Source organism: Erinaceus europaeus, chromosome 13, assembly GCF_950295315.1.
Source record: "Erinaceus europaeus chromosome 13, mEriEur2.1, whole genome shotgun sequence".
In the NCBI taxonomy this organism is placed as follows: Eukaryota; Metazoa; Chordata; class Mammalia; order Eulipotyphla; family Erinaceidae; genus Erinaceus; species Erinaceus europaeus.
This window is the reverse complement of record NC_080174.1, coordinates 41,071,236-41,084,060: the sequence shown is the minus strand read 5'-3', so window position 1 is coordinate 41,084,060 and position 12,825 is coordinate 41,071,236. Positions and strand designations below refer to the sequence as shown.

The window sequence follows — 12,825 nt, the reverse complement described above, 5'->3', positions numbered from 1 at the left end:
ATGGAAGGAAATGATGAAAGTTCCAAAGCTGGACCAAGTGGACAGTAGCTACTCTTGATCCTGTAAAAAGTAGCGGAGACACTCTCTGGGGCAGGATTTGGGGGGAGTGACTTGGGGGCTAGAATCATGGGCATGCTGTCTATGTCCAGTTCTTTTATTGGCGGAGGGCACCAGGAAGAGGCTATTTATTTCCCAAACCCAGGAGCCAGAGTCTTTCCCAGCCTAGTCTTCGCAGGAAGTTCCTCTGCTTTGCAGTCTATGGTCACATCAGGTGGATGTGTCCATTTCAGGGATCTCAGTGGACACTTGTGTAGGCACTGCCAGACGCTGGGGGGGCACATAGGATCCCATGCCCGATGCCCTCTCGGCCTCTTCCTGACTGTAGGGTTCCACACTCAACTGCTTCAGCCTGAAAAATAAGAACGGAGTTGGGAGCTGACCAGATGCGAACTGCCTGCTGGTACCCACTCACCAATACCCTCCTTACTCCTTCATACCTTTTCTTGTGGTCTTTGGATCGAAAGTGGGTCTTCAGGTTGGCGGAATCAATGAAATACCTCCTGTAAAGGGTGGGGATGGAGAAGGTAAGAAAGAGGTGAGGAGGTGATGCTTCTCAGGCATGCTTATCTCCCTGGCTCTAGCTGGTCCCGATTTCAAGCTCCGGGCCAGAAAGGATGGGAGACACCGCGCACCCTGGGGGAAGCAGAGCCACACACTCCCGGCCCCGCACCGTGGCCCCTTCCCAGACAGGTCAGGAGGACTCACGCGCAGGCCAGACACCGATACAGGCCGCCTCCGGGCAGGTCCGGGTCGGGCTCGGCGACAGGGTCTGGCCGGGCTCGTGCGGGGCCCTGGGGCCGCAGTTCGCGGTGAATCTCATCAAGGTCCGGCCGCCGTCGCTTCGCCTTCATCTGGCGAGCCAGGGAGTGCGCTCGGTGTGCACCCGTCCGGCGGGAGCGACCCATGGTTCCTGCGACCACCTGCCCCTAGCCAGAAGGTCCAGGATCACGTTGGGAATCACACGTGCGGATACTTCCGGAACGCTCGTGACGACACGCGACGTCCGGGGGTGGATCCGGAGCCACCGGACCACCTCTACTGACGTCACTCGCGTGGGACACGCTTTGTGCGCCCCCAGGCGGCGGCTGACGTCAGCGACGCGTTCTCTTGGAGGGACTGAGCAGTGGGCCTGCTGCTCTGCCCTCCCTGCTTGGCCCAGCCTTTCTTAGCACCGTCTTCTGGTCCTAACATCCCACTGGTTCCCAATCTTAAGACTACACGGGGGGCGGGGGAGGGGGCATGCTGTAAGCTTTAACCATCTTTAGGAGGCACTGAAAAAATGTCAATCATGTTAGTACATTAAAAAAAAAAAAATGAACAAGAGTGAGTACGTTTGGGATTCTGACCCGCAGAGGCTTCCTGAAATTGACAAAGCCCTCATTGCTTCTCACAACTTATTAGGCACTTACTTATTCTCTGTCTGTGCTCCTTAAACCAAAGACCTGAGGGAGCAGAATTCTGTCACAATGCACAGACACCCTGTTAGCTCCTTCCCCAGAGGTGGCGCTCATAGAAGGAACTCCAAGTTTGATTTCTCAGTCCTGGAGCCCCGGGCTATGGCTGATAGCAAAGACAGAGAGATATGCCTTAGGTGTTGGGTGCTTAGGGTGGGAAGAGAACCCTTCCCATTCAGTGCAGCGCGGTCCCTTCCAGCATGGCCAGAAAACCTCAGCAATAATTAAGGAGCTCTGGTTCTTTGGAATCAGTCGCCAGGAAACAGAGGCAGCACGTGCATCCCTGGGGAGAGGAATCAGTTTCCAGTCCAGACAAAGCAATGAAATGTAAGCCTAGGGCACAGACTTTGGGGCCTGGGATCTCCCCAGTCCAGCTCACAAGGCTGAGTGTGGATGTAGGGTGGGGCCACTGCTGAGGGCACAGGTGGTATAGCTATAGTCATGGGAGTACCAATTATGTATCCTGGTCACAAAGACTTTGCAAATGGACTTAGTAAATGGAGGAGGATTTTCTTTTTGGATCCATTCCAAGAGATCAAATTCAAGTATTCCTAGGCCATGAAGGAAACGTCTGTAGAGAGTGATGTCTTTGTTGTTCTTGTCCAATGTGGGTCAAGACAGGGCTGAAGCAGCAGATGCTGACTCTGTCTCTGCCATCCCTCTCAGACTCCTTTGGATCAGGTTCACCTGCTGTGGGCACTGTGCCAGCTGGGGAGACTGGTGCATCTTTAATGAGGTCACCTGATCCTTGGGACAGTCAGCCTCACCAAGTTACTAGAGCCAGACCCACTAGGTGCCCACTGAACCACTACCTTTCATCACCTGGGTGCCAGGTCCATTTCCCCTGCAACTATGAACCAGGCCTTCTGGAAAACCTACAAATCCAAAGTGCTACAGACCCTGAGTGGGGAATCTGAGGAAGACCTGACAGAGGAGGTGGGTACCATCTGTGTTTTCTGGGTGTTGAAGCAACAGTCTCAGAGAAAGAGTGACTGAAAGAAGTGTACTTGTGCATAAATCGGTTGTACTATCAGGAATGACAGTGGCTTGATATGGTGTCCAAAAGATACATTCAGGGAATCGGGCCTTAGCGCAGTGGGTTAAGTGCAGGCAGCACAAAGTGCAAGGACCAGCATAAGGATCCCAGTTTGAGCCCCCGGCTCCCCACCTGCAGGGGAGTCGCTTCACAGGTGGTGAAGCAGGTCTGCAGGTGTCTGTCTTTCTCTTCCCCTCTTTGTCTCCCCTCCTCTCTCCATTTCTCTCTGTCCTGTCCAACAACAATGGCATCAATAACAACAGTAATAATTACAATAAAGGGCAATGAAAGGAAATAAATAAATATTTATTTATTTTAAAAGATACATTCAACAAAACTAAAGAGAAGAGATGGGGGATGCTGGAGGAGTGTTCACTGTCTCCATATATTTCAAGAGCTACTTGACATCCTCCTAGAATCAGTGGGTGGTAACCACAGGAGCTATACTTAGCTTGACCAATTTTCTGTTTATTTATTATTTTTGTCATCTCAGGATCTCACGGCTCTGAGCTGACTTTTTCAGGTAGAGATAGAAAGAAGGAAAGACATCACAGTACAAAAAAATTTCCCCTGGTGTGGTGGGGGCAGGGCTCAAACCTGGGTTGTGTGCATGACAAAGTAGCTGTACAATACGGGTGAACTATCTTGTTGGCTTGGCAAATACTCTAATGGAACTGAAGAGAAGCAGAGTACCTTGCTTTGAAAGGAAGTGAGCTTGCACACAGTGGAAATGGCCCCTGCACTGTTAGGGGTCATTGCAACAGCATCGGATCACAGTAATATATGACCATATGAAGAAAGTGGAAAAAGGCTCTGAAACTGGGAGAAGTCTTATATCTAAAGGTGGTGATGAGTGGCAATTCCACAGACAGATATGGATGGTAACAGGAGACCCAGTTCTTCGTGTGTGTGTGTGTGAGAGAGAGACTAAGTGTATAATGAAACAGATTGGTGTCCAAGGCTTGAGCTTTTATAGAAATATCTGTGGATTGGGAGTTGGGCGGTAGCACAGTGGGTTAAGAGCACGTGGCACAGAGTGTAAGGACCGGCGTAAGGATCCCAATTAGAGCCCCTGGCTCCCCACCTGCAGGGGAGTCACTTCATAGGCGGTGAAGCAAGTCTGCAGGTGTCTGTCTTTCTCTCCCCCTCTGTCTTCCCCTCCTCTCTCCATTTCTCTCTGTCCTATCCAACAACAATGACATCAATAAGGACAACAATATAACTACAACAATAAAACAAGGGCAACAAAAGGGAAAATTATTTATTTAATATTTAATAAATATATTAAATATATGAATAAATAAATATATATAAATATTTAATAAATATTTAAAATTTAAAAAAGAAATATCTATGGATCATATTGACATTGCTATATGTGTGGAATTCCCAGTGACAGTATATGTGCAAGTGTGAAGTGGGTATTTTCAGGAATGTACATTTTGGGAAGAATTTGATGCCTTCTTCCCAAAATGTATATATCTATGTCTCAGTGCTTGTTGGTGGAGAGAGAGGCCTTGTGTGCTCTGGGTCCCTGTGCAGCTGTCTTCACTTGCACAGGTGTGCATGGTGTCTGTGCAAGTGCCTCACAGCATGTACATCTATGCACAGGTGAAGAGCTGTAGCCATGTGAAGGCATGTTCATGTGCAGGTGTGTGTTTACATCAGCATGCATATTCTTGCCCAGATGTTTCGGAGTGTGATGTGTCTGTGGGTGGGCAGGTATGTTCAAGGGGGATCTGCAGGGATTTACTAAGCAGTAATTGTGTGGCTGGTGGCTTTGGGTAGAAGTCTGTCTGTATGTATTTGATGGATGGTATGAGGTGTCTAGTGCGTGTACTGGGCTAGCAGTAGGAGAGGGATGTTCCATTCCTCTGGGGTCTCTTTCATACCTCGTGGGGTGGGATGGGGCTTGTGTTTCAGAGGGAGAGCCCAGCATTTGTGGAATCTGAGACAGCAGAACCATCAGAAGAGGCCTTCAATCCCATGTCACAACTGGCCCGCAGGGTGAGTTCTTACCTATATATCCACCCCAGCCCCATGCCTGGGCAGCCTGGCTGAAGCTGCTATTGGAGTCCAGGGAGGGCCCTTTACTGACTCATAGCTCCTCTCTCCCAGGTTCAGGGGGTTGGGGTGAAAGGTTGGCTGACAATGTCATCTCTGTTTAACAAAGAAGATGAAGACAAGCTGCTGCCACCGGAACCCTGTGCTGACCAGTATGTGTGGGTGGGGTTGGGGGTATGGGACCAGCCCGGGGGTCCTCCTTTCCCGTTACCTTTCCACATATCCTCTTTCTTTCCAATCACATCACCCTTCCTTAGACGTAAGCCTCCCACCATGAACCTCCCGTACCTCGAGCCTCCCTTCTCTGCTTAGGTCTTCTCACGTCTGGATCCTCTTCAATTTTCCAGCCTCCCTTTCCCTACCGGGAGAATCTGACCTACCCCCGCCTCGCCCTTTTTTCAAGGCTCCACCCTCGGCCCGCCCATGCTTCTTCTCCCCCCCACCCCCCATCCCTCCCTTCCTGGACTTCTGTGCGCAGCAGCCCGCACTGCTTTCGCGTGCTCGCTCGCAGAGCCCCTGGTTTCCCGGCCCAGCGCCTCTGGATTCTCTCCCGCCAGGGATCCCGACCCCACTTCCCACGCCCCACCTAGCCCCCGTCCCACCCAGCTGCCTCTCTCCTTCCCTGGAGAGCCCGTCCAGTGCCCCAGAGCCCTGACCCGGCCCGTGTCCAGGTAGCCCCGCCGCTCACCTGGCTGGGCCCTTCGCTCCAGCCGCTGACCTCGCCCGGCCCCACTCCCGCCCTTGTTTGCCCACCTTCCCTCCGCGACCTTCCGGCCAGGTCCTGATCGCCTCTCCGGTCTCCCTCAGTCCCCTCGCAGCACCGCCCTCCCCTCAGGCGGCGGAGGCCGAGGCGCGTGGGCCCGGCTTCTGGGACGCGTTCGCCAGCAGGTGGCAGCAGCAGCAAGTGGCGGCGGCATCCATGCTTCGCGGCGCCGAAGCCGCCAGGGAGCGGGACCCCGAGCCTGGGGACGAGTCAGCGGAGGAGGCCGCCGAGCACCCGGAGCCACGGGAGGCTGACCCGGCGGCCGGCTTCACGTGGGGCTTCCTCACCCACAAACTAGCCGAAATGAAGGTGAAGGCTGCACCCAAGGGCGACTAGCCAGCCTGCTCACCTGAACGCCCAGCCTTCCATAAAAATTCTGACCTGATATCTTGTGTCCACACGTGCTTTTGTTCGATCTTCGGGTAAGGCAGCTTTTGTGGGGAGAACAGGGGTCTGTTTTTGTGGGCAGGGCAGGGCAGGGTCGAGCTGAAGGGTTCCTCACCCCCTCCCCAAGCGCACAGGGAGAAAATGACCAAAGACAGCTACACGGTTTGATTTGGGGTTCAGGAAGTGGGGAACCCTAGAGGACTGGCCCTATCGCCCTGTCTAACCTCTTAATTCGACAAACGTTGCCTATGGTCCTACTGTGTGTGCCGCCTACTCAAGAGGAGGGCCAGAAACTATGAGGAAAACTCATTGCGAGAAGATGACAGGTTGAGGTACAAAAATAGGACTGTATATAGGCCCTCAGAGGAAAGGCTGACTGGAAAAATTCAGATTCCCAAAGAAAGATGAATATATAGCCTCTGACTCTCGTTAGTGGAGGGAAAAGAGCAAACAACCCAGGTAAAGGGAGAACTCTGAAAAAAGACTTGGAGGTGCAAGGAAGACAGTGGCAGGATATCAGGCTGTGAGTTAACAAAATCCTGGTTGGAAGTGTGTCTTAATGCGAGTCGGGCAGTATAGCACAGTGGGTTAAGCCACATGGCACAAAGTGCAAGGACAGCGTAAGGATCCTGGTTCGAGCCCCAGGCTCCCCACCTGCAGGGGAGTCGCTTCACAAGCGGTGAAGCAGGTCTGCAGGTGTCTATCTTTCTCTCCCCCTCTGTCTTCTCCTCCTCATTTCTCTCTGTCCTATCCAACAATGACGACACCAATAACAACAACAATAATAACTACTTATAAAGCAAGGGGAACAAAAGGGCAAATAAATTAAAAAATAAATATTAAAAATTATTTAAAAAAAAAAGAAATGTGCCTTATTTATTTGTTGCTAGAACTTCACAGCTCTGGACAGACTTTTTCAGAGACATTAGAAAAGAGGGGAAAATACCACAGCACACAAATTTCCTCCACTACGGAGGGGTCCTGTCCCAACCTGGGTCTTGCGTATAATAAAGCAGGCTCACTATCCAAGTGAGCTGTCTTGCAGGCCCTACTCTTAATTCTTTGCAGTTCTGGATCTGCCACTTCCCAACCCTTTATACATTGTAACCAAGAGGATGACAGAGCTCTGTAAGGGATACTGGGCGCCAGGATTTTTGGAGCAGACCCCCGCCACAGAACTCAAATCTACAGTTCCCAACTCCTAGCTGTAATTTGAACTGACCTAGGGGTAAGTGGAGGAGCTGATGATAATAGCTTTAGCCCAAATTTGGTAGTGATCATAGCAACTTATTGAGTAATCATATATGTTAGGTACTTTACCACGAACTTTAGGACTATTAAAAAGCACACACACAGGTCCAAGAAGGATTCAGAGGACCTAGTGGGGGTTGTATTGTTATATGGGAAACTGGGGAATGTTATGCATGTACAAACTATTGTACTTACTGTTGAATGTAAAACATTAACTCCCCCCCAAAAAAAAAAAATCAGAGTAAAAAAAAATAATAAAAGCACACACACGGGAGTGGGTGGTAGCGCACTTGGTTAAGCGCACTTGGTGCAAAGCGGAAAGACCGGCCTAAGGATCCTGATTCAAGTCCCCGGGTCCCACCTTCAGGGGAGTCCTTTCACAGGCGGTGAAGCAGGTCTGAGGTGTCTTATCTTTCTCTCCCCCTTTCTGTCTTCCCCTCCTCTCTCCAATTCTCTCTGTCCTATTTAACAACATCAATAACAACAACAATTAAAAAAAAGGGCAACGAGGGAAAATAAATACAAAAAAATTAAAATAAAAAGCACATACACAGGGGGCCGGGTGGTGGCACACCTGGTTGAGTGCACGTTACAATGTGCAAGGGCTCTGGTTCAAGCCCTCGGTATCCACCTGTAGGAGGAAGCTTTGTGAGTGGTCAAAGCAGTGCTGCGGGTGTCTGTCTCTATCCCTCGCTATCTACCCCTCTCCTCTTGGTTTCTGGCTGTCTCTACCCAATAAATAAAGATAATAAAAAATTAATAAAAACAAAGCATACACACACTGAAATCACCAGGGCAACTTGGCCAAGGCAACATGCTCAGCCACTCAGACACACACACACACTCCAAATCCCACGGGGAGCCATACAAACTCGTCCCTCCCACACCTCGCCTCTGCTCCCTAATCCACTCATGACCCAGTTCAATAACGGTTTGATTTTATTCAGCAGTTTTTCTCACCTCCCACCCCGGCGTTCGCTCCACAGCCCGGCCTCCACAGGGGCTACGCCGCCACCTCCCGCCCCAGGTTTGCGCCGAGAAAGGTCTTCGGGAGTCATTGTGTCCCGCATGTCTGTGGCTTACCCAGAAAGCCTAGATCCGGGGGCTGGGCGTGGAGGTACCCTGCGCGCTAGAGCATTGCGTCCAGCGCGTTCCCGGGCCCAGCCCTGGGGTCCCCCTCGCCTCTCCGCAGCAGCTCCCGAGCGGCTGTCACACCTCCGACTCCCGCGGGGGGGCGCGGGCGCGCCGGCAGCCATACAGCCACTGGATGACGCGCGCGTTGCGCTCCACCACCGATACCGCGGGGCGCGCGTCCCGCGCGGAGCCCTCCGCCTCCGAGCCGCCGCCGCCGCCGCCGCCGCCGTCCGGGCAGTCCGGGCCATCTGGGCGGCCCGCGCTGCCCTCGCTGGACGTCCAGTCGCTGGCGTCCCGAGAGCCGGCTGGCGGCGATGCCCCGGGCCGGGCTCTGGCGTCTGCGCCCCAGCTCTGCGGAGAGAAGCGCTCGGCGCCCAGCACCTCCACCAGCGCGCGCTCCAGGCCGCAGTAGTTGAAGAAGCGCTCCTTCTCCGACAGGGGCAGCGAGCACGTGGGGCACAGCGCCCGCTTTCCCGTCGCTTCCGGGGTGTCTTGGGGCGCCGCCCAGCTCCCTGGGGCCGTGGCTCGCTCGGCCGGGCCCGGGCTGTTGGAGGCGGTGTCTCGCGGGGAGCCCAGGAAGAGGCGCCGCACCAGGCCCTGGCCCTTGGCATTCTCTTTGTTCACGGAAGCCTTGCACTCCCGCTTCTGGCGGTAGAAGACCAGGGAGTCGGGCCGAGGCAATCGCCTGCCGCTACCCCGGCGGGCGGACCTGGGCGTCCTGGGTGATTCAGGGGGCCCCAGCTCATTGCAGGGGTGCGGAGTGAGGGGTCCGGGTGTCCCGCGCAGCGCTGGCTCCTGTCGTCGCGCGATCACCTGGTGCGTCTTGACATACTTGGCTTTGTCGGCCTCCAGCCTCTCCACGGCGCTGGGGGTCCGTCCCCTAGATGGCGTGGAGGGAGAAGCCAGGAGCATCTTAGAGCTGGGTAGGACGGTGCCCCATACGCCTCTGGAGATGGCAGCTACTGCAGGAGTCGGGAGTCCCTGGGTCCTGCAGGGAAAGAGGAATAGCCATGGGTAGGAGATGTTTCTGCTCAGCTGCAGGGAATTCTCCTGCAAAGGATCAGTCAGCCTCCCCTCCCCCACCCAAGTCAACCCGGGAGCAATGGCTCAGGTTTTCACCGCCCACTTCCCATGCCAAACCCCATCTCTTAGATCATGGCAGATCATGGTGGGAGCTCCCTAGCCACTCAATGTCAAGATCTCCTTTGAGGGGGGACCCAATCTAGCCCCAGGGTCATGCCAAGCAGGCATCAGCAAGCAGGGCTCTTGGAAAAGGAAGCTGGTCTGGTCCCGGCCCAATTCCCGAAAGTGGTTTCAACCGGAAAAAATACCTCTTCCCAATCCAGCAACCTCGAGTTCAAGGAGGCTTCCCAACCACAAACTGGCTCCAGGAGGGCCCACCCTTCCCACCACTACCTCCCCCCCCCCCTTCAGGGTGGGACCTCCAGTAATTGCAGCCAACTGTTCTGCCCAGGCCCAGCAAAGCCATCAAGGAAGCAGAGGGAGGTGGTCACCAGGTCATGTTAGGCGGCTACCTGCAATCAGTGCTGCGTCCCTGCCAAGGGAATCCAACTGCCCATGGTAAACTATGCATTGTCTAGTTTTGCCTTTCCATTTCATAGGAAAAATTAGCCCAGAGGAGGGGGCTTGCTCCATTCTTACTGAGAGTTTGGGGTCAGGACTAGAACCTACATAGATCCCTTGTCTTGCAGTTCAGAGCTAGTTTAGATGGATTCTCTCATTTGCCTGTCATGTTTTGCATCTATTCTTGCTGCAGTAAACCAACCACTTCTGTTAGAGATGGATCCCTTGCCTCACTAAAAAGTTCCTTCCTTGTGTTCCCAGATAACCTGTGTCCCCAGAGATCTGCCCTGGGGCCCCTCCCTCCTCATTCTGAGACCCAATGACCCTTCTGTTCCACTTCTCTTCTGCAGGGGAAGGGGGGCAGGAAGAGTTGTAAATCAAGAGCTGACAGTTCTTTTGGCAATAATAGAATGGGCCACCCACACAGCTCAGCACACCCCCATCATACCCCTGTCCCCTGTGTCCCCTATCCTCCATTCAGCTGAGAGGAACTCATCATTTCTGAAGGGCAAAAGGGTGGGGGGAATCTTGGATCTAGAGGCAACAAAGGAATGGGAGAAGAGGGATGTCCTATGAGAGGTCTTGGGACAGAATCCTAGCCTCACCCACCCCAGTTTAGCACTCTCCCTTTCCTCTCTCTCACCCAGACTATTCTAGCACATCAAATAGTTGGTGACAGACAACCAAGGCAGCAGGAGAGCCCTCTCTCTCTCTCTCTCCCTCTCTCTCTCTCTCTCTCTCTCTCTCCTGTCTCCCTTAAGACTCTACCACAATGGGTCAGATTCCAAGGTCTCCAGAGGGCACTAATAGGTACCCTCCTACACCCTCCTCCTCCCAGCTCTGAGTAGGGAGTCTATTAAAAGCCCCTAAACACAGGAACCAAAATAGCCTGCCATCCACTGTCTCTCCCCAGCCTTCTGTGCTGGCTTTGATGCCTGACCACAGACAATCCACCCTAGAAGTCTAGCAGACATTACCCAGCCTTTCAGCCCTTTGCCCACCTTCCCCTAGTTCTGGGGTTCATCCTCAAGTCTTCAGCTCTGGAGGCAGGCTAAGGCATCTTGTTCACTGACTTAGTGCCAGGTTTTCTGCCTCTGGGTCCCTGGGCATCTGATTGTACTCACCTCTGTGGGGGAGGCTGAATGCAAGGGTCCCCCAGCAGAGCCAGGCCCCACCAGATCCCAGGGCAGGAGGACAGCAGGGACTGGAAGTAACTTTGGTGGCAGCCAAACCTCACTCTCCACAGGAAAAGACAGAGCCTCCACCCCCCCCCCAGATTAACCCTCTCCTTCCTGAACCAGAGCGTGGCTTCTGTTAACTCCTTCCTGGTCAAGTCTGAGTGCTGGAGAGGACCTTTGGATTAGGTCCAGCTCCTTTACTCTACAGATGGTCACACAGGCCCTGACAGGTTAAGTGATTTACAAGGAGACTCAATGAAACTGGGGCACAGCCAAGACATCAAATAGGGTCTCCTACTTCCAGGCTTCCTGGAAAGACTTGGAGTGGGGACATGCTGTGAATATGGGGCCAGTCCTGCTTCTCTGTTGGGCCTGGTTCCACCAGAAAGGTGCAACTTTTCCTCTGCAGCAAGTTTAGACCAGTCCTAGCCCTGGTGTGTGGATGGGGTGGTGTGGAGGCTGCTCTCCCTAGGGGTAAGGCTAGGAATCTGCAGCCTAAGGGTGAGGGTAGTGTTGTTGCAAATGCTCAGGATAAACCTATTCCAGCAAGTCTTAGCATGAAGGTCACCGGAAGCCCATCGAAGTTGCCTCTGCCCAAGGTTGGTTTGGATGACAAGTGGGATAGGCTGGGGAGAGGGTGATGAAGGCATAATTCTCGGGTTTAGTCTTGTTTCCCCTTTAGAGCTGGCAGTTTATCTGACATCTAAAGTATCAAGAGGGAGTACTGTCCCCCAAGAGTTGGTTCTAATAGAGCTCCTCCCCTAACAGAAGACAGCAAACTCACCAGCACCCAGAACTTAAAAGAACCTTGTCAAGAGGTTTCTGTCCACCTCTAGCTGACCACGTTCCATATTTTTGTTTATGTTCCAGACTTTACTTATTACTATTGTTGTTGTTGTTATTATTATTATTTTGCTACCAGTTATCACTGGGGCTTGTTGCTTGTATGATGATTTCACTGTTCCTTGTGGTCATATTTTTCCTCTTTTTTTTTCTTTTATTTCTTTCTATTTCTTGTAGAGACAGAGAAAATAAAGGGGGAGAGAGATAGATCTGAAGCACTGCTCCATCACTCATGAAGTTTCACTCTGCAGCTGGGGGCTTGAACCTATAGACCCTCAAACATAGTAATGTGAGTGCTCTACCAGGATTACTACAGCTCAGTCCCTCAAATTTATTTTATTTGTTAATTTTTAAAATTTTTATTATCTTTACTTATTTATTGGGTAGAGACAGCCAGAAATCAAGAGGGAAGGGGGAAATAGAGAGATAGAGAGACTCCTGCAGCCCTGCTTCACCACTCATGAAGCTTTCCCCCTGCAGATGGGGACCAAGGGCTTGAACCTGGGTCCTTGTGCATTCAACCAGGTGTGTCACCACCTGGCCCCTTATTTGTTAATTTTTAAGATTTATTTTATATCATATGAAATAGAGTTCCATATGTATGTGAGAGTGAAGCTGGTGACTTCAGCCATTGAATCAGGAATCTTAGGCATGCAAGTTCTGAGACTATCAGTTGAACTATTTCCATAACCTCTAGCCTTTTTTAGTTAGTGTTTAATTAAGTAATGTTTAATTAACACATACTCACATACATGCTCTCATATCACCCCTTTGATTCTCCCAAGGACTCTAAACAGAGGACTCGGTTGGGAAGACCAACCCACTTGAGGACAAGAAAACAAGAGGTAGTGGTCTGGGAGGTGGCACAGTGGATAAAGCACTGGACTCTCAAGCATGAGGTCCTGAATTCAGTCCCCGGCAGCATATGTAGCAGAGTGATATCTGTTTCTTTCTCTCTCCTCCTATCTTTCTCATGAATAAATAAATAAAATATTTTAAAAAGAAAACAAGAGGCAGTTGGGAAAATAAACTCAACTGGTAGAGTAATAGGCTCAAATTCCTGAAGTTGCC

The 12,825-nt window shown here is 52.1% G+C and overlaps 3 protein-coding genes across 3 annotated transcripts; 1 reads left to right on the top strand and 2 right to left on the bottom strand.

The window, feature by feature from the left end:
• Positions 1-138: 138 nt before the first annotated feature.
• On the bottom strand, positions 139-1,164 carry ZNF593 (zinc finger protein 593). Its single transcript, XM_007522560.3, has 3 exons — positions 766-1,164; positions 498-560; positions 139-409 (listed from the first exon to the last, which is right to left on the bottom strand). The coding sequence occupies exons 1-3, from the start codon at positions 963-965 to the stop codon at positions 268-270; spliced, it is 405 nt and encodes a 134-aa protein (XP_007522622.1). The 5' UTR covers positions 966-1,164; the 3' UTR covers positions 139-267.
• Positions 1,165-2,112: 948 nt separating this feature from the next.
• On the top strand, positions 2,113-5,762 carry C13H1orf232 (chromosome 13 C1orf232 homolog). The gene is made up of 4 exons (XM_060205589.1): positions 2,113-2,450; positions 4,474-4,557; positions 4,669-4,766; positions 5,422-5,762. The coding sequence occupies exons 1-4, from the start codon at positions 2,367-2,369 to the stop codon at positions 5,711-5,713; spliced, it is 558 nt and encodes a 185-aa protein (XP_060061572.1). The 5' UTR covers positions 2,113-2,366; the 3' UTR covers positions 5,714-5,762.
• Positions 5,763-7,936: 2,174 nt separating this feature from the next.
• Positions 7,937-9,137, bottom strand: FAM110D (family with sequence similarity 110 member D). Its single transcript, XM_007522561.3, has one exon. The coding sequence runs from the start codon at positions 9,059-9,061 to the stop codon at positions 8,225-8,227; it is 837 nt and encodes a 278-aa protein (XP_007522623.1). The 5' UTR covers positions 9,062-9,137; the 3' UTR covers positions 7,937-8,224.
• Positions 9,138-12,825: the final 3,688 nt, after the last annotated feature.

Excerpts from the sequence above, each read along its gene's own strand:
- C13H1orf232 (XM_060205589.1), top strand. The coding sequence starts at position 2,367 with ATGAACCAGGCCTTCTGGAAAACCTACAAATCCAAAGTGCTACAGACC. Across the intron at positions 4,558-4,668 it reads TGTCACAACTGGCCCGCAGG|GTTCAGGGGGTTGGGGTGAA; the intron begins GTGAGTTCTTAC and ends CCTCTCTCCCAG. Across the intron at positions 4,767-5,421 it reads CCGGAACCCTGTGCTGACCA|TCCCCTCGCAGCACCGCCCT; the intron begins GTATGTGTGGGT and ends GGTCTCCCTCAG.
- ZNF593 (XM_007522560.3), bottom strand. The coding sequence starts at position 965 with ATGGGTCGCTCCCGCCGGACGGGTGCACACCGAGCGCACTCCCTGGCT. Across the intron at positions 561-765 it reads TATCGGTGTCTGGCCTGCGC|GAGGTATTTCATTGATTCCG; the intron begins GTGAGTCCTCCT and ends CACCCTTTACAG. Across the intron at positions 410-497 it reads TCCAAAGACCACAAGAAAAG|GCTGAAGCAGTTGAGTGTGG; the intron begins GTATGAAGGAGT and ends CTTATTTTTCAG.
- FAM110D (XM_007522561.3), bottom strand. The coding sequence starts at position 9,061 with ATGCTCCTGGCTTCTCCCTCCACGCCATCTAGGGGACGGACCCCCAGC.